General features: G+C 40.7%; 1 protein-coding gene across 14 annotated transcripts in view; it reads left to right on the top strand.

Moving 5' to 3' along the window:
- Window positions 1-21,613, top strand: part of LOC131132354 (ELKS/Rab6-interacting/CAST family member 1-like) — a 91,897-nt gene that overhangs the window by 30,646 nt on the left and 39,638 nt on the right. For 7 of the 14 annotated variants that reach the window (XR_009130355.1, XR_009130356.1, XR_009130358.1 and 4 more), the window contains 5 exons: window positions 1,000-1,140; window positions 5,702-5,895; window positions 10,699-10,710; window positions 16,069-16,204; window positions 18,176-18,307. Coding sequence is in view for 9 of the 14 variants with exons in the window: in XM_058077908.1 (XP_057933891.1) it covers window positions 1,000-1,140; window positions 5,702-5,895; window positions 10,699-10,710; window positions 16,069-16,204; window positions 18,176-18,307 (615 nt within the window). In the remaining 5 variants the exon portion in view is untranslated. The remainder of the gene's footprint in view (window positions 1-999; window positions 1,141-5,701; window positions 5,896-10,698; window positions 10,711-16,068; window positions 16,205-18,175; window positions 18,308-21,613) is intronic. The other 7 variants (XM_058077909.1, XM_058077911.1, XM_058077913.1 and 4 more) reach the window with 2 other exon arrangements.

The following is a 21,613-nucleotide window of genomic DNA, read 5'->3' as shown; positions in this document are numbered from 1 at the left end:
AGCGGTAGAAAATGAATGAATGAATGAAGTCAAAATGATGAGATAAAAAGTTGAAATTATGAGATAAAAAAAGTCATAATGGTGAGATAAGTCATAATAATGACGTATTACAAGAAGTCAAAATGATAAAAAATGGAAACTATGAGATTTAACATCATAATTATGAGATAGGACGTCATAATTATGAGATCAAAAAAGTCATAATTATGAAATAAAAATCTAAATTATGAGAAAAAAGTCAAAATGATGAGATAGAAAGTTGAAATTATGAGATAAAAAAGTCTTAATTAGGAGAAAAAATTCAAAATGATGAGCTAAAAAAGTGGAAATTATGAGATAAAAAAAGTCATAATGATGACATAAGCCATAATTAGTAAATAAAAAGTCAAAATGCTGAGATAAAAAGTTGAAATTATGAAATTAAAAAATCTTAATTATGAGACAAAAGTCAAAATTGTGAGATAAAAAGTAGAAATTATGAGATAAAAAGTCATAATTATGACATAAGCCATAATTATTAAATAAAAAGTCAAAATGATGAGATAAAAAGTTGAAATTATGAGATAAAAAAAGCCTTAATTATGAGAAAAAATTCAAAATGATGAGATAAAAAGTGGAAATTATGAGATTAAAAAGTCATAATTATGACATAACCCATAATTATTAAATAAAAAGTCAAAATGATGAGATAAAAAGTTGAAATTATGAGATAAAAAACTTCTTAATTATGAGAAAAAAGTCAAAATGATGAGATAAAAAAAGGCATGATTATGACATAATCCATAACTAAGATAAAAAAGTCATAATTATGACATAAGCCATAATTATTAAATAAAAAGTCACCCCGCCTCTCACCCGAAGACAGCTGGGATAGGCTCCAGCACCCCCGCGACCCTCGTGAGGATACGCGGTAGAAAATGAATGAATGAATAATAGGCAACTTGTCATTATCTGCCATTATTATTTAGTCATTCCTTCTTTTTTCCCTCCCTTTTCCAGGCCTGTGTTTTGGACCTCAAGGAGAAGGCATCCTCCCTGGCCTCCTCAGCTCTGAAGAAGGACAGCCGTCTGAAGAGTCTGGAGATCGGTCTGGAGCAAAAAAAAGAGGAGTGCATCAAACTGGAGAACCATCTGAAAAAGGTCCATGCGTTTTGCTGCAGAGTGTTGTGTTGTTTTGGTAGTGGTTAGAACCCAAAAAGTAACCCACAAGGAATTAGAAATGGATGAAATTGTAGGAACGTCTGGATGGTTCCTTTTTAACTTTAATCCAAAAATAAATAAATAAATAACGGAAACGCTAACAAAACACACAAGGGTTTTGGCACATTAGCACGCCTCCAAGGTACCAAGACCACAGCAGCCACTGATGTGCTTTGTTTTGATGCGCTAGGCGGCTAATGCTGTACCTGCGTGTCGCGTGCGCAATCAATCCCAAGGGTCGTCTTTGAAGCAATGTTGATCTTTTAGCCGCCTCCAACACATCATACATACATGTCAGAAACCTGTACGCCTTCCGGGTCAACACACAACGGGTAAACTCCCCTGTTTACGTGCCCTTGAATGCACCAACAGGATTATCAAGCATGCATTTGGCTCCTACAGAATGCTTTTTCTTCCAATTTTGGATCAACATTTGCAATTAAAGTGACTGCTCTAACACACAGAATTGTTCCGATAACACTCCGCTTCTCTCGTTAATTGCCATTGTTCACTCGTGACGAAGGAAGCTGACAATGTAATTGTCAGCAATGTAATGACAATGCAACAGTCAGTTTAATTGCAAATGTTGATCCAAAAATGGAAGGCAAAGCATTCCGTAGGAGCTAAATGCATGCTTGATCATCCTGTTGGTGCATTCGAGGGCGCAGCCAGGCTCTGGCACGTAAACAGGGAGTTTACTCGTAGTCAACAACAGTCGTTCGCTACATTGCGGTTCGATCATCGCTCCCTCGCTCTATGCTGGCTTTTCAAAAATGAACGAATTCATAAACGATCGCTCTTTTGTGGTTGATTTATTAGTCAAAATATTGAAAGACACATCATATGTAGTATTCTGGTTACTCCGTGTAATGTTACACTGATGAGACATTAACCTGGCATGTCGGACACGATAGAGTTTAAAGAGTTCTCCCATTGTGTGTGGAAGTGGTACTTTTTTGGCTTCTTTCTTTGTCCTTTTTTCCCCACTTTGTTTGGAATTAATCAATTGGAGGCTGGCTAGTTAGCTTGGTAGCTTGCTGTAGCATACAGTATGAGTAATAATAGAAGTATAAAGGTGACTATATGGGTTTTATTTGTTGTCAACAGGGCTGCACGGTGGTCTAGTTGTTTGCGCGCAGACCTCACTGCTCGGAGACCAGGGTTCAATTCCACCCTCGGCCATCTCTGTGTGGAGTTTGCATGTTCTCAGACAAACAACCATTCACACTCACATTCATACTTATGGACAATTTGGAGTCGGCAATTAACCTAGCAACCTCACTGCTAAAAGACCCAAGTTCAATCCCACCCTCATACATTCCAAAAACATGCTAGGTTAATTAGCGACTCCAAATTGTCCATAGGTATGAATTTGAGTGTGAATGGTTGTTTGTCTATATGGGCCCTGTGATTGGCTGGCTGGCCACCAGTCCAGGGTGTACCCCGCCTCTCGCTTGAAGACAGCTGGGATAGGCTCCAGCACCCCCGCGACCCTCGTGAGGATAAGCGGTAGAAAATGAATGAATGAATGAAATACTGCACATTATTTCCAAAGTTGATATACATTTAACATTTAATTTGATGTATTGTTTCCAAAAATAACAATTTAATGAAATTAATTGTAAGAAAGATGTGTATATTGGTAGTTCTGTTGTTTTTCATAACCGCCTATGCTATACAGCATATCTGGTGTTTCTCTCCTCTCCTCTTTTTAAATGTTGGTCTCTTTGTATTAGCAAAGATGCAAGGCAGACTCCCACCTAGCGCCCGCCGTGTACCTTTTGATTGACACCCTGCGCGTGGGACCGCGTGTGTTGTTACCCCCCTTCCTCTTTTATTTGTCTTTCCCGTCCTCTCGCACGCAGATCTGCCCATTATGCTGTCAGACACCCAAACATTGACTCTCCACATAGAAATCTGCAAAAACGGTCGCACACTTCCAAAACTAATAGGGTTTATAATTTGTGGAGTCAAGACAGGTACACACACACACACACACACACACACATGTATTATACACCAATGTGTCCCAAGAGCAACATTTGCTTCTGGGAAACACTCACAGCTGTTATAACCCCCGCCTCTAACGGGGGTCTCTGGGGCTGTTTTGCTTTGTTTTATTTAATTTCTCTGCTTTTTGCGTCCCTTTAAAAAAAAAAAAAAACTCGGATAGACCCACTGATTGTGGTGGGAAACGGCTATTAGCAACCCGACTTCCTGTATGCACACTCTATAATGCTACACAGACAATTTGCTCTTATACTGCTTGCTCTTGTGACTCTTCCACACCACCAAGTAACGTTAGTCTTTTCCTGGTTAGGGATTGCAAACAAATGTAGCTTTTGCTTACACTCGAAAAAAATGCATAATACGTAGGTTCCCTTTGACCTTGACTCATATATCGTGGAAATTCAATAAACGTGGAACCGAATAACAAGGGATTACTATACACTAGTTCTTATTCGAAAAAATATATTTATGATGTGTTCAAGGACCACCAACATGTCAAGGCTTGGTGATAAAACATTATAAAGAATGTAGCACGTGTATGCTGTACATTTAACCTATATTATTATCATATTTATTCATTATTACCCCACAAAAAAGCCAAAACTTATTCATCGTCCGACTTATACATTACATAAATTAGCTGTTGGACCAAAAATCTGGGAATTTGCATGGTGGTCTTACTCACCTTACCAGTCAGTGCTTAGCAGCACGCCCCCCGGTCCCCCACCCACCCATTCCCACCCTCACATTTTATATTGTTGAATGGGTTCATTTTCTTTTTCAAAGATGTAAAAAAAAGTGAAAAATTAAGATGTTTCTAACATGAAATCATTCTTGTTTGGTCCTAAATATAATACTAAATATCATACAAGTGATTATTCCTAGCAAAAATGGCAAAATTACTATGGTGCCCATTATGTTATTGTATGGTCACATCACCTCGTACTTCGGTACGAGGTACATTATTTAAAAAAAAAAAAACCTTAAACTGTATTATGGAAAGCAGGAAGTGAACAAATGTGTGTGTGTGTGTATATATATATGTATATATATATATATATATATATATATATATATATATATATATATATATATATATATATATATGTATATATATATATGTGTGTGTGTATATATATATATATATATATATATATATATATATATATATATATATCACTATCTTGACAGTTACTATGGTACCCATTATGTCATTGTATCGTCATATCACCTCATACTTTGGTATGTGACAAAAAAATAAAAATGAAAAAAATAATGCAAAAAAATACAAAAACAAACAAAAAAAACTTCAACTATATTAGGAAAGCAGGAAGTGAACAAATGTAACAGTTACTGATTGTAAAAGTACCAGATGGAGGGGTAGGATTCTGATGCATGTTCAAATGAAATTCAACCATTACCAAAATTGGCATAAAAACGCATTGATTCTCATATGGGTCCAGTCAGTGCTTAGCAGCACGCCCCCCGGTCCCCCACCCACCCATTCCCACCCTCACATTTTATATTGTTGAATGGGTTCATTTTCTTTTTCAAAGATGTAAAAAAAAGTGAAAAATTAAGATGTTTCTAACATGAAATCATTCTTGTTTGGTCCTAAATATAATACTAAATATCATACAAGTGATTATTCCTAGCAAAAATGGCAAAATTACTATGGTACCCATTATGTCATTGTATGGTCACGTCACCTCGTACTTCGGTATGAGGCACATTATTAAAAAAACAAAACAAAAAAAACCCCTTAAACTGTATTATGGAAAGCAGGAAGTGAACAAATGTAACAGTTACTGATTGTAAAAGTACCAGATGGAGGGGTAGGATTTAATAAGCTTTGCTTCTTCCTACTCCTTTTGGACATGTGGAAAATAAAAATAAAAATAAAAAAAACCTTAAATTATATTAGGAAAGCAGGAAGTGAACAAATGTAACAGTTACTGATTGTAAAAGTACCAGATGGAGGGGTAGGATTTAATAAGCTTTGCTTCTTCCTACTCCTTTTGGACATGTGGAACTGTGAACTGATTATGGGATGCATTCAATTGTAATCTGATGCATGTTCAAATGAAATTAAACCATTACCAAAATTGGCATAAAAACGCATTGATTCTCGTATGGGTCATTTTTGACCCACTTATGGAAGAGTGTAGGGTCCAGTCACTCGTGCATCTAAGGGTTAAAGACAACTATTGTGGTTTATGGCCGTGTTAGAAATCGAACATTCACGTGCAGTTTTGTGCTACTTGCTTTTAGCACCAATGATTTCCACTATAATGCCTTTTTACATAATAGAAATGCTCCTCAATGATCTTTTGCGGCCATAATGGTTTGAAGAATCTTCATAGAATTGTGTTTTCTGCTTGGTTAAACCTACAGATGAGTGCCTCTTCGCACAAATGTTATCTTTGGCTCATCCCGGTCTATTTCAACCCATTGAACCTATTGTCTCCGACATTCCCGTTTCACGCTCCAGGCCCAGAGCGCGGCCGTCGAGTCCTCGGCCAACGCTGAACTCTCCGAACGAATCTCCCGCCTGGAACAGGAAGTGAGCCGTCACAAAGAGGATGCTGGGAAGGCTCAGTCGGAGGTGGAGCGCCTCCTCGACATCCTGAGGGAGATGGAGAACGAGAAGAACGACAAGGAGAAAAAGATCCACGAGCTGGAGAGGTGAGACCGGGAAGGAGGGGTGGGAATAAATCAACGTCCGTTTAAACGTCCTTTCTGATTTCTTCAATTTTTCCATCATCCTTCACTTTCTGCTGAAGTCTATAATAATAACCTTTCTTTATTGTGATAATTTATTAGGTTATGCTTCTTCTCTTCTCTCCCTTCTTATTCATTTTGGCCTTATTACACCTGTCTCTTCCTATTTTGTCCATCACACCTTACTTGTGTGTGTGTGTGTGTGTGTATAACTATTTCTCACACACACACACACATCAGAAAGCCCTCTGCTTCTCATCTGTGGCATTCTCCGCCATCACGAAAACAGGCCCCTCCCCCGTCTGCTTCTCAGCAGCCAATGGGGGGCCTGGTGTGGGACTACCTGGGCACGTGAGTGGCTGGAAGCCTCCTCCCCCTGTCAGTCAGATTGTTGCACGTACAAAAACTCACTCCTCACTCCGGACATGAGCGCATCCACCCCCATGTGGAAAAAGTTCCCTCCCCATTCCGGCATCAGCTGTTTTAAAAAAAAAAAAAAAAAAGTAGAAAGGCGCTTTTCCCACATGGGACGCAGCCTGAGTTCACTCATATGACGGCGTTAAGAGTTGCAGTATAAAATATCGTGGGGAGGAAAGTTACGGCGCCGCATGTGGGCCATCAGCTCGGGCTCGTGGCCCCCCCCCCACACACCCCCGAAACGAGTCTCTGCTGTACAGCCTGACACTCTTTGAACGCCGATGATGATGAAACTCTTTCATTTTGGCAGCGCTCCCCTCACACACTTCACTTGCAGGATGCTTGCACTCGCACAGCACAACAACACTTTTCACCCGGCGAGCTTAGGGGTGCGACGGTACGCCATAATTGCGGTTTTAGTGTCACTCACTGTGCGTTTATTATCAATAACAACCTGCCACGGGGCCAAAGTATTTGTTTACCGCACCGCAAGCGACACCGTTGCACCCCTAAACTGACCTACACGTCACTTTTAACAGGAATGCTTCCTAACCACTACTTGTGTAACTTTGTTTGTACCCGACTCTTTAACGACAGTACTAATATTTTTACTAATTTAAATTTATTTTTAATTAATTAATTAATTTATTTTTTAATATTGATGTAATAATAATAATTAATAAAATATAATATTCAATAATTTAATAAAGTTATTTTTTAAAATATTTTCTTAATTTTTTTACATTTTTAAATTTAAATTTTAATTTTAATTTTAATTTTAATTTTAATTTTAATTTTAATTTTAATTTTAATTTTAATTAAAAAAAACTAAATGTACACATTTTTAATATATAATAATTATATTATAATAATAATTAATAAAATATAATATTTAACAATTTAATAAAAAGTTATTTTTTTAATAATTTTTTACATTTTTTAATTTAATTTTAATTTAACTAAACTTAACTTAACTTAACTTAACTTAATTTTAATTTAAAAAAACAACAAAATCTACACATTTTTAATATATAATAATTATATTATAATAATAATTAATAAAATATAATATTTAACAATTTAATAAAAAGTTATTTTTTTAAATAATTTTTTAAATTTTTTAATTTTAATTTAATTTAACTAAATTTAATTTAATTTAATTTAATAACTAAATTTAAAAAAATTTACTAATACAATTGTGTGTGTCTTTGTGTTCTGACGGCCACAGCGACATGTAGAAGTATTTATCTAAAGCTCAGACCCCCTTTTAATCATCCCCATCCCCTCCCAACGCGTCCATTTGAGGTTCCTCTTCACATAAGCTAATGGCTGTTAACGATCCAGAGGACGTTATTTTCAAACGTCTGGCATACCCAAAAATATGAGCCTATTAATAATTCAGGTTGCCGCCTACTTCCAATTAGCGTGTGTGTGTGTTTTAATGATTTATTTCATATGAAGCAACCCAGAACGCAAACTGGAATGGCTCTCAGGCCTTTGCCAAGGTCAAACTGGGCACATGCGAAGAATTCATTCATACGAGTGGGTTTAGTTGTTTTCCACTGTGACAGGAAGTCCTGGAAATCCACGGCAAAATGTTATTAGCTTTTCCTTGCGCCTTACCACACCCCTCCACAAATTCTCATATAACATGACCTGGTTGTTTATGTGTAATCTTGCTAAGCAACACATAAAACCTGATTGGCGGAGGTGAAAACACTGTATTATAAGATTAAGATAAGTCCATTTTAAGGGGGAGCACTTATGGAAAAAAAAATGTGATTATATTCATATGACATTATATTCCCATTCCTCTTCTGACATAGTGACTTACACACTGTCATTCTTCACAAGTGTGAACCTTCCTGATGAAAAGCTCCATGCGGGTTCAAGAAGGCCAGGCGTCGTCCTGCTTGCTGTAAATCCAGCTGTTCTCAAGCGGTGCCGGGCTATTTATTTCGAGTAACAAGGACGGTAATTGGAGCGGACGGAGTGACTTCACACTGGGGGGAAATGGAGCTGAAAAATCCGCCCTGATGGCCAAAATAAAGGATTTTGGACAGCAGAGTGGAAAACAACACAAGGCGGGGGGACGCAGGAGAAAGACAAGGAAAAGAGGTGGTGGACAGAAAATGACCGTTTTGTATGCGTCCAGGGACGACATTTTAATCATATTCAGCGGACATCTTGTATGCCGGTATAGAGTCACCATTCACTAAACAGTCGGCAATACAAGTGAGTGCATCTCACATACCTTAATCCTCTTGGTAATGGTAATGGTAATGGTAATGGTAATGGTTTAATTTCATTTGAACATGCATCAGATTACAATTGAATGCATCCCATAATCAGTTCACAGTTCCACATGTCCAAAAGGAGTAGGAAGAAGCAAAGCTTATTAAATCCTACCCCTCCATCTGGTACTTTTACAATCAGTAACTGTTACATTTGTTCACTTCCTGCTTTCCTAATATAGTTTAATTTATTATTTTTTTTACTTAATTTTTTTTTTCGTTCACTTCCTGCTTTCCTAATATAGTTTAATTTATTTTTTTATTTTTTACTTAAAAAAATATATAATTCGTTCACTTCCTGCTTTCCTAATATTGTTGAAAAATTTTTTTTACTTAAAAAAAAATATATATATATATATATTTTTTTTTTCATTCACTTCCTGCTTTCCTAATATAGTTTTTTTTGGTCACATACCAAAGTACGAGGTGATATGAGCATCCAATGACATGATGGGTACCATAGTAAGTGTCGATATAGTGAATAGTAGTACTTCTTCCCTGAGATCATATTTTTCCAAGTATTGGATGACATTTTTAGCTAACTGCTTATTTTTAGCCTTATGCATTTTTTTAGCTGTTTGAAGATTAACTATATCAGCAAGTTAAAAGTGCGACTTATACTCCAGTGCGACTTATGTATGTTTTTTTTCTACTTAATTATGCATTTTTGGCCTTGTGCGACTTATACTCTTATAGTCCTGAAAATATGGTAAATTACCTGCAAAAAAATGCGACTTATACTCCAGTGCAACTTATGTATATTTTTTTCTACCTGATGATGCATTTTTGGCCTTGTGCGACTTATATTCCGGAGCGACTTATAGTCCAGAAAATACGGTATTTCACAAACTACTTGACCAAAACAGACATGACGTCCTCTTGGAAGGCAAGTTCTAACAATGTGTAAACAGTGTTTATGTAACATAAACATTTTTTTCATTTATAAGTCGCTCTGGAGTATATGTCGCAGGAACAGCCAACCTATGAAAAAAAGTGCCACTTATAGTCCAGAAAATACGGTAAATTACCTGCAAAAAATGCAACTTATACTCCAGTATGACTTATGTATGTTTTTTTCTACCTAATTATGCATTTTTGGCCTTGTGCGACTTATACTCTTATAGTCCAGAAAATACGGTAACTTACCTGCAAAAAATGCGACTTATACTCCAGTGTGACTTATGTATGTTTTTTTTTTCTACCTAATTATGCATTTTTGGCCTTGTGCGACTTATACTCCAGTGCGACTTATGTATGTTTTTTTCCACCTAATGATGCATTTTTGGCCTTGTGCGACTTATATTCCGGAGCGACTTATAGTCCAGAAAATACGGTAAAGTACCTGCAAAAAATGCAACTTATACTCCAGTGCGACTTACGTATGTATGTTTTTTTTCTACCTGATGATGCATTTTTGGCCTTGTGCGACTTATACTCTTATAGTCCAGAAAATACGGTAAATTACCTGCAAAAAATGCGACTTATGTATGTTTTTTTCTACCTAATTATGCATCATGGCCGTGTGCGACTTATACTCCAGTGCGACTTATGTATGTTTTTTTCCACCTAATGATGCATTTTTGGCCTTGTGCGACTTATATTCCGGAGCGACTTATAGTCCAGAAAAAACGGTATATATATATAATTGTTGTAATTTCTCCAGTTTGAAGCTAGTAAAAGGTGACATTGGGATATTGGAACTATCCAAGAGGAACTAATACAAGGTGAACACCCCCACTGATCGTGTTTTGGCTACTTAAATTCGAAATTTTAGTCTTCTCAAGTGGTCGTTTCTGGCATCCAGCCATTTCCAAATGTTGTAAGGTCAAGGTGAGGCGAGCAGATCTCCTAACAGTTCCTCCAAAAGACGTACCATGTCCGCCTGTCTTCTGTCCTTCCTGTCTAGCGTACATGCTCGCCTGTGGACTGTCTCTAAAATCTGCCTTGTTATTCATATCTTTGAAGAGTGATCAAGGTGGCTAACGTAGCTCTCACCTTCTGTCTCACCTTTTTCCTCTCCTTCGCTTTCTTTCATCTTCTCCGCGGCCCAACCAAGTCTCGCCTCGAGGTTAGTACGGCATGCCTGCTTTTTTTCCATACCTCTCCTTCTTAATCTTTCGTCTAAAGGAATCCTCTGTCACACACCTCACAGTCTCGTATCGTCATGGTCCGTGGTTCCTGACCAGGCCGATCTTCTCATCTCATATGCGGCGTTAAGCTCATACTGAATGGTCCCACCATCTTCCACCTGTTTTTCTCTTCTTCTCCACTTTTAACATCTTACCAGGAGCATTTGTTACCGTCTGCTTTTTTTTTCCCCTCCCCTGCATCACAAGAGTTTGTTTGCTTTTGTTCTCTTTTTTTGCTCTTCATCTTCTCTTTGTTTTGATGTGAGGAACCTCTCCGCCAAATGTTGCACATCAATGTTTCCGCCGCTCCCAAGAAGAATTTTTGGCTGCTTTGTTCCTTTGTGGTTGTTTTGAGGTGCCGTGTAAAAAAGGTGCTGCAGGGACCATTTGGGTTTTTTTTTTTCTTGTAGTCCTTATTTCCTATCATTCTCCAGCATTTCGGCTTTTGTTTTTGTCGTATTTGCTTCCATTCTCCTTCCATTATATGGTGGAAATGATTTTGAACATGGTACAGTAGGACTGTGGTCTTCATTTAGTTGGAATAAACCAATGAATTGAAGATCAATGATATCAGACACTGTTATTTATGAAATAATAAGAAATGACTTAATGGATAAATGATATCAGCTAATAACCACATTCAATTCAGCACATTCATTCATTATTTTATGCATTATTTTACACATTCAATCCACTTAATAGTACGGGTGTCACTGGACTGCCAACTTATGAGACGAGACGATAGACAGGATCGTGTTCAGGATTTTGGTTGATGGGCAAAATTCATTCATTCATTCGTTTTCTACCGCTTATCCATCACAAGGGTTGCGGGGGGTGCTGGAGCCTATCCCAGCTGTCTTCGGGTGAGAGGTGGCGTACACCCTGGACTAGTGGCCAGCCAGCCAATCACAAGGCACATATAGACAAACAACCATTCACACTCACATTCATACCTATGGACAATTTGGAGTCGCTAATTAACCTAGCATGTTTTTGGAATGTGGGAGGAAACCGGAGTACCCGGAGAAAACCCACGCATGCACGGGGAGAACATGCAAACTTCCAGGGTGTTAGACATACGTAATATGTTAAGGGCATGGAAAAAAATTCAATCCACTTAATAGTACGGGTGTCACGGGACAGCCAACTCACGAGACGAGACGATAGACAGGATCGTGTTCAGGATTTTGGTCGATGGGCAAAATTCATTCATTTATTCATTTACTACTGCTTATCCATCACGAGGGTTGCGGGGGGTGCTGGAGCCTATCCCAGCTGTCTTCGGGGCACCCTGGACTGGTGACCAGCCAGCCAATCACAGGGCACGTATAGACAAACAACCATTCACACTCACATTCATACCTATGGACAATTTGGAGTCGCTAATTAACCTAGCATGTTTTTGGAATGGTGGAGGAGAACATGCAAACTCCACACAGAGATGGGAATTGAACTCGGGTCTCCTAGCTGGTAGGCCTGCGTGCTCACCACTAGACCATCGTGCAGCCCACTATACCAACATTCAGTCATTCATTTTTTATGCTGGAGCCTATTCCAGCCGTACACCCTGGACTGGTGGCCAGCCAATCACAGGGCACATATAGACAAACAACCATTCACACTCACATTCATACTTGGACAATTTGGAGTCGCCAATTAACCTAGCATGTTTTTGGAATGTGGGAAGAAACCGGAGTACCCGGAGAAAATCCACGCATGCACGGGGAGCACATGCAAACTCCACACAGATATGGCTGAGGGTGGAATTGAACTCGGTAACCCCTTCACCGCCGTGCAAGCCCAATTCAGCACATAAAACGGGGAAATGTTTTCCCGTATGAAGTACTTTTTAAATAGGCTAAATAAGCCCGCGCATCCTGTGATGTTAATTCGGCGTGCACTTTATGCTAGTAAACATACACCCGTCCTCTCGGGTATCTGTGATCAAATATTTATTCGGAACTCCATATGCAATATTAATATTACCTTCACGCGGGTCCCTGAATATCAGCGGCGTTTTTTAATGGCGGAGGTAGAAAAGTTCTCACTCATGTTGACTCGTAAGCTGGAGTGAGGTATTTGATGTGAGGTGGGGTTGGGGGGTTAATATACATGCGAACTTCTTGGCTTTATTTTTTTTTTGCGTGTTTCAAAGAGCTGTCAACAAGTTTATTTGCATGAATACCGCACACATGTTTTCATGCATCGGTCAATATTTGCGTGTGGTCTTGACGCAATACAGAGCAGTTTGTGTTTGGAACGACTTCGCTTGTAGAATACGTCAATTAGAATCACAGCAAAAGGGCGCTACGTGCCTTACTTTCTCTTTTAATGAGCGCTAATATTACACAAATGTTGTACTAACACCCTGGGGGTCACATTAGTATGTTTTTATTGTTGGGCAAGCTAATAACGTTAGCATAGCAGGTACATTCCTGCAGTCGGGGCAGGAATTGCCTGCATGTCAGCCTCGTGTTATCGTTTTGCTCCACGTTGAATCCTTTCAATGCCGCAATCCAATAAAAGACTATCCGCAAGCTCTAAATGGCCCCCAGGCCGCACTGTGAACACACCCCTTGCGGTACATGTTGGGCAAAGCTCCGCAAACGAGCTCGATGTAAGCCCGGACAAGCTATTAGCGAGATAAGAATCGAGAGGCAGCCTCGACGAAGCCCCTCGCGTACTGTACATATACACACAGGTGCTAAATGCCGCGTGAAGAAAGTGGGGGGGGGGAACCTCACAGAGCTTCCTGGATGTCCTCCAGTAGGAACATTCCTGCTTGTTTATGACCTGTTACATGCACTGGCGGGGTGTTTAGCTCGAAAAGCATCGCACAAAATCAAAAACACGTCTCTTTTTTTGATGGTTTATTTCATCCAGATGAACACCAAAGATGATATCAATTACCTGGGAATCAAACATGAGCATCCATCATTCTCCAAAAGACAGAACGTAGGAAAATAGCGATGCTTTTTAACACCTTTGAAATGGATTGCAGAATGATTCCCATCACTGGGGCCGCAGGGCTTCTGGCTTACTGGAAAGGGAAAATATGTTTTTGCTAAGAAGCTATGATAACAATAGCGCGTTAATATTTGCACGGAGCAAGCACACAATTTGAGCAAAAAAATTAAAAAAATGCACAAACTCTCAGCAACAAGAAAATGTTTTTGATTTCCTGAGCGTTTACGCCCACCTTTGTGTGGTCGCTTTCAACCCCTTTTGTGTTTCTTTATCCTTCATCCCAAGCCCTGATTCGGTTGTAAGCTGTTAAAACCTTCCTGGCATTAGCGACGCTTCGTCGGCGTGTCTACATCTGTCTGTGTGTGTGTGTGTGTGTGTGTGGTGGGGGGGTCGGGGGTATTAGCGGCCCCTGATCGAGACAAGCTGTGTGCGATAGCTGATAGGGTTGTGACACCGGTGCAATGGCTTCCAGGCAGCTTAGACGACGGGATTGGAGGGGGCGAGGGGGGGCACGTTTAAACCCTTTCTCCATCCAGAACCCCCCCCCCCCCCCGATGACGAATCAGTCTTCAGTCTCCCACCAAGATCATGAGTCAGGCTCTCACACTACGTACCATTTTTTTACTGAATTCAATACCTGATTTGTGCATTATATTGGACCTACAAGGGTTGTGGCATTAGCTACAGTCTATATAGAGTGTGGGGGGGGGGCACGATTGTATGATTAAACCCTTTCTCCATCAAGAAGCCCCCCCCCGCTTCCATGACGAGTCAGTCTTCAGTCTTCGAAGATCATGAGTCAGGCTCTCGCACTGCGTACCATTTTTTTCTGAATTCAATACCTGATTTTTGCATTCTATTGAACCTCGAAGGGTTGTGGCATTACCTACAGAGTGTGTGTGTGGGGGGGTACGATTAAACCCTTTGTCCATACAGAACCAACCCCCCCCCCCCCGATTCCATGACCATTTTTACTGAATTCAATACCTGATTTGTGCGTTATATTGGACCTAGAAGGGTTGTGGCATTAGCTACAGTCTATATAGATTGGTGTGTGTGTGTGGGGGGGTACGATTAACCCCTTTCTCCATCGAGAACCCCCCCCCCCTTTTCCAAGGCCAATTTTTACTGAATTCAATACCTGATTTGTGCGTTATATTGGACCTAGAAGGGTTGTGGCATTAGCTACAGTCCATATAGAGTGGGGGTGGTACGATTAAACGCTTTCTCCATCCAGAACACCCCCCCCCCCTTTTCCATGACCATTTTTACTGAATTCAATACCTGATTTGTGCGTTATATTGGACCTAGAAGGGTTGTGGCATTAGCTACAGTCTATATTGAGTGTGTGTGTGTGTGGGGGGGGGGGCACGATTAAACCCTTTCTCCATCAAGAACCCCCCCCCCCTTTTCCAAGGCCAATTTTTACTGAATTCAATACCTGATTTGCGCGTTATATTGGACCTAGAAGGGTTGTGGCATTAGCTACAGTCGATATAGAGTGGGTCGGGGGGGCACGATTAAACCCTTTCTCCATCCAGAACACCACCCCCCTTTTCCATGACCATTTTTACTGAATTCAATACCTGATTTGTGCGTTATATTGGACCTCAAAGGGTTGTGGCATTAGCTACAGTCTATATATATATATAGTGGGGGGTACGATTAAAGCCTTTCTCCATCCAGAACAACTTTCATTTTTGGCATTGTGCGACTTATACTCTTATAGTCCAGAAAATACGGTAAATTACCTGCAAAAAATGTGACTTATACTCCAGTGCGACTTATGTATGTTTTTTTTCTACCTAAGTATGCATTTTTAGCTTGTGCAACTTATACTCCAGTGCTACTTATGTATGTTTTTTCTACCTAATTATGCATTTTTGGCATTGTACGACTTATACACCGGAGCGACTTATAGAATATACAGAATATACGGTACATGTTTTGCCGTCGTTTTGTAAATTATTGTAATTGTTACTGCAGTTTTTTGTAGGTTTTTGTTGTTTTTAGTTCTATTTATAGAATGTGCCGTGAGGCCAATAAAAAAAGGGACTGCGCTAATGTAAGGACAAATACTTTTGTCCTGAGTTAGTGTAGTTTTCAGGCTGAAATAAAGTATCCGTTGTGGTTTAGATGAATGGAATATGTTGTATTGTGTACAATATGTTGTTTATTATAAGATTTATTTGAGGAAGAGATATGTTGTATGTTATTTGCATGCCGCCTCCAGTTCCATCTTGTTGGTTTTCGTGCTATTATGGAAAACTACGGAAAAGGGGCCCAAAAAGTGTACCGCTGGGTGACGCATGAATGTGACGTCTCTGCAGGCAGATGAAGGATCAGTCCAAGAAGGTGGCCAACCTGAAGCACAAGGAGCAAGTGGAGAAGAACAAGAACGCCCAGCTGATGGAGGAGGCCAAGAAGAGGGAGGACAATATGAACGAGAGCTCCCAGCAGATAAAGGTAGGAAGTCGGGAATTCTCTGGCCTCTACCTTGAATAAGTCGGCGCTATCACAACAATGGCGGCATCATGTCAAAGTGTGTGACGCGGAGTCGCCTTGGGCAATGTCAAACACACACACACACACACATAGCCTCGATGCAGCTCGAGGAGCGTGTGCAAGCGGGTATCAGCAGCGGATGATTGACAGGGAATGAGGTGACACGTAGAGGACCCGCACACACCGACTTCCCATAAATATTCGGTGGTGTTTAAAAAGTCTTTGCATTGAAGATGTCCTTTCAGGTTTTAGCTTGTCCCCTTGAACTTTTTTCCCCACTCACCTTTTTCCCTGCCTTGTTCCTTCTCAGCTCTTCCAGGAATTGTTAGGAGCCTTTCTGATTAAATGCAGATGACACTGTTGTTCGCTGGTGTGCGCCTTACAGCAAGTGACTGTACTCGCGGTTTCTGAGTGTACAAGTCGCCGCATATTTTGCAGCAGGCGTCAGTCGGCGAGTGAAACCCGAGTATAATTCGGACGGTAAATGTAATTCAGCGCAATAAGATCATGTTTAATCGAATCAGGACCATATCCGTCTGCATGGTTCCACACAGAGTCATGTTGCACCTGGAACAGGACTCTAAAGATGAACTTGCAAGGGAACTTGATGCAATATTTCTGATTTAAAAAAATACGAAGATGAATTAATTGATTAATTGTTGCTACAGTGAGATTAAGGGAGTACATTAGTCTGTAGTTCCATTATACTTAGTATAATTCATTCATTCATTTTCTACCGCTTATCCTCACGAGGGTCGCAGGGGTGCTGGAGCCTATCCCAGCTGTCTTCGGGTGAGAGGCGGGATACACCCTGGACCGATCGCCAGCCAATCACAGGGCACATATAGACAAACAACCATTCACACTCACATTCATACCTATGGAAAATATGGAGTCACCAATTAACCTAGCATGTTTTTGGAATGTGGGAGGAAACCGGAGTACCCGGAGAAAACCCACGCATGCACGGGGAAAACATGCAAACTCCACACAGAGATGGCCGAGGGTGGGATTGAACTCGGGTCTATTAGCTGTGAGGTTGCTAGGTTAATTAGCGACTCCAAATTGTCCATAGGTATGAATGTGAGTGTGAATGGTTGTTTGTCTGTATGTGCCCTGTGATTGGCTGGCCACCAGTCCAGGGTGTACCCCGCCTCTCGCCCCAAGACAGCTGGGATAGGCTCCAGCACCCCCCGCGACTCTCGTGAGGATAAGCGGTATAAGATTAATTAATTAATTAATTAACCTAGCATGTTTTTTGGGAATGTCGGAATGTGGAACAACTCCACACAGAGATAGTTGAGGGTGGAACTGAACTTGGGTCTCTAACCAACACTAACTTACTAACGCTAACCACTCGACCACTGTGCAGCCTGCTTAGTATAATGTATAGTAAAAAAAAAATAGAGTAGAAAAGTCGGAAGTAGAAAAAAATTAAATAATACTGGAAAATTGATATTCTGTATGTGAAAAAGATAAAGGGATGGTCGGGATTTGTTGACATGGAGTCATATGACTTCCCCTCGGCAGTGTAGTGCATCAACAGTGACTTAACGGTAAGACAACAGTATTGGTTCAGAAGAGTAATACAGCATGCTAAGTGTTCCACAGTGTATTTCTGTATATATATAGTATATATACAGTATATACATATACACTCGAACATAAAGGAAGATGTGTGTGTAAAGAATACATCATTAAAATATGCAAAATGCTCACAATGTTCTCTCAGGCACATTTAGCGCTAACAAGTGCATTTCAAAGCCAACACATCAGATGTTCACAATTTGGTGTTTTTGTGCGGCGGGTTGTTTACGCCGTCATTGAACATATTTTTTTATTATTCCGCCGGGCCACCCAGGAGGCCCCGCCGACGCTTCCTGTGGCATTAAAATATGTAGTAAATGTGTGTACGTGTTTGTGCGTTGCAAGGATTCGCTGCGCAATAAAGAGGAGCGCATTGAGGAGCTGGAGGAGGCTCTGAGGGAAAGCGTGCAGATCACTGCGGAGAGGGAGGTGGTGCTGGCCCAGGAGGAGCACGCCCGCACACATGCTGAGAAACAGGTACTGTATCTCCCGTAGCGGGTCACACATACCCCCACCCCCCTTAGCCTCTGACCCCAAGGACTTTGGAGCAGAAACACAGTCCTTTCTGCGTTTGACATAGCAAGAGATGACCGTGCCAAATGTGGCTAACGTGCGCCAAGTGCGGCGCTTTGCCCAGTCACTCCTCATTTGGTAAATACGTCCCTATTTAAAGAACAGCCCGCATTTTGTACCCCCTTTCGCTCTGCGAAACACACAAACATCTTTGTGTGCATCAGGAAGGCTCATAATGCCGCCGATGGGATGCTCGGGAGGAAGGGTAACCGCACAGCAGTGGGAGGAATTTCCTCATCGGTCCTCGAGCGACTTAACGAGGCCTCAGAGATGTGAAATGTACCTCCAAAAGCCCGGTTCTGACAAGTGTGGGCCGCGAGTACGAATACCGCCCTGAGAAAACACGGCCCCCGTGTAGCTGTTGGCAAAAGCCACCGGCACTCCATTGTTATTCCTGCCTCGAAATGTTGGCCGTCACGTACGCGCTTGTACAGAGTCCTTTCGCCTTGCTACATTTTGCTGACATCGCTCCGTCACGGTAAATATGGATTATTTAGACAATTACATGCAGCTGCGCGTGGAGGGCCGCGTCCACCGGCCAAGCGCTCGATGGCGCTGGTAATGATATCGCGGTGCTTGTTGTTTCTTGCCACACGTTTAGCCTTATCCGAGGTGAATTTAGGCCTCTTAGCACAGAGAGCGGTAATGCACGACTTGGCTCACAAATCCAAAAAAGGCTCTGTGTAGCATCACATTAGCATTTTCACTCCGAGCTATTAGGTCTGGTCAGTCTCTTCAACACCACAAATCCCCAAAATCAAAGACTATATATAAGTATTGTAGTGTAGTCCATGTAGTCCATGCTATTCTTACAGCAATGAGGATTGGCTCAGGTTTTAGTAAAATTGCGTCTCCAGCCAATCAGAGAACTTTGGTGGGCTGGTGTTTAGTGCAAAAATGCATCATCAGGTAGAAAAAAAAACATACATAAGTCGCACTGGAGTATAAGTCGAATTTCTTGCAGGTAATTTACCATATTTTCCGGACTATAAGTGGCACTTTTTTTTCATAGGTTGGCTGTTCCTGCGACTTATACTCCAGAGCGACTTATAAATGAAAAAAAGTGTTTATGTTCCATAATATTCCATATACTCCAATGCTGCTTACATATGTTTTTTTCTACCTAATTATGCATTTTTGGCCTTGTGCGACTTATACTCCAGTGCGACTTATGTATGATTTTTTCTACCTAATTCTGCATTTTTTGCCTTATGCGACTTATACTCCAGTGCGACTTATGTATGTTTTTTTCTACCAAATTGTGCATTTTTGGCCTTGTGCGACTTATACTCCAGTGCGACTTATGTATGTTTTTTTCTACCTAATTATGCATTTTTGGCTTTGTGCGACTTATACTCCAGTGCGACTTACGTATGATTTTTTCTACCTAATTCTGCATTTTTTGCCTTATGCGACTTATACTCCAGTGCGACTTATGTATGTTTTTTTCTACCTAATTATGCATTTTTGGCTTTGTGCGACTTATACTCCAGTGCTACTTACGTATTTTTTTCTACCTAATTATGCATTTTTGGCCTTGTGCGACTTATACTCCAGTGCTACTTACGTATGTTTTTTTTTTACCTAATTATGCATTTTTGGCCTTATGCGACTTATACTCCAGTGCGACTTATGTATGTTTTTTTCTACCAAATTGTGCATTTTTGGCCTTGTGCGACTTATACTCCAGTGCGACTTACGTATGTATGTTTATTTTTCTACCTAATTATGCATTTTTGGCCTTGTGCAACTTATACTCCAGTGCTACTTACGTATGTTTTTTCCTACCTAATTATGCATTTTTGGCCTTATGCGACTTATACTCCGGAGCGACTTATAGTCCAGAAAATACAGTACTCTTTTAAAGTAACATGCCCAATACTGAATACAACCCAAACTGATAATATCTATTTACTTATCTGTACTGTAGGGACTAAACTTGAAATTGAAACCAGGAATGTTGGTAGGTCTGCATTGAAAGGAAGGCAGTTACCTGCCTGTGTACCGGAGAAACAACCAAAGAGAGACGGACCCTCACTTAGAAATTGGGGTGTTTTACAACTTTTGATGGGTAGTGTACAGTAAGCATGTTGAATTAAAACTGCACCAAACATGATCTCTTTTCTTGTAGAGTTGCATCATCACTTCTTTCCGTGCAAAAAGGCGTATACGAACACCACATTTTTTCGAATAGGGGTAGGAAGAAGCAGAGTTTATTTCCCAGGTTACATTTTTATAATGTGGAATAGTCAAGTTCATAGCCGACACCAAAAATGGAAGTCGAGTTGAACGGAAGTTGCCTGGCGTCGTTTGTGGAACAAATTTACGGAAAAGCCCCTCTAATTTGACCCTGACGTATGCCAGCCCAAAGTGGCAAAAAAAATGTTTTCAAAAAGCTACAAGCGGTGGCTTTAATTGCTCGGTCGCAGACGCGACCGAGGCAGGAAGAAGAAGAAGCGCTTTGCAGAGAAATGTCAACACGTGGCCAAACACGGTCCTCGCCCAACATCAACAGCCATTCTGTGCGGACGCATTCTGTATACGTGCGAGTCTGCCATGTTGTGTGTGTTCATTCTACAGCACATACATTCCTTCCAGCATACCCATGGAGTTCTAACTGCTCCTTAAACAGCATTCAGATGGACTGCCCTCACTCGCTTTGACACAAATGCGTCACAGCCGTTGGGTTCGGACATAATGCTTCATAAAATCACGACATCAGGGAGAGACAATAACGAGCTGTTTCAAAAGGACTTTGCTTGTTACAGCGGGCAATTGAGCGTGTCGCACCAATGTGGCCGACGCGGGAAATTCACACAGCAGACACACACTTGGCTGTGCCACGTATTGACAAGCCGTGTGCGCTTGGGCGGTTGACCGCACCAAAATATAGGAGCGAGACGTTAGTCATTAATGGTCAGTGAGGAAAAAGGTGCGACACACCCCAAAATGTCAGTCCACACACACCAAAGTGTTTGTCGTCCTCCTCCGCAAATTGCGTCTTTTTCCATGCAGGCCTCGTCTTTTTCCCCTTCCTTTTTCTTATTTTGGCTTTGAAAACAGAGCCTGTTAGCAACTGTCTTGGTGTTGCTTCGAATAAAGTTAAATGAAGGAAGACGTATTTGCACACGCGCGATTCCACATGTCGGAAAATAAGCAGGAAGAAGCAGAGTTTATTTAATCATACTCGTAGTCTGTTCACTTCCTGAT

This window comes from Doryrhamphus excisus, chromosome 7, assembly GCF_030265055.1.
Source record: "Doryrhamphus excisus isolate RoL2022-K1 chromosome 7, RoL_Dexc_1.0, whole genome shotgun sequence".
Taxonomy (NCBI): Eukaryota; Metazoa; Chordata; class Actinopteri; order Syngnathiformes; family Syngnathidae; genus Doryrhamphus; species Doryrhamphus excisus.
This window is presented reverse-complemented; position numbering and strand designations above follow the sequence as displayed.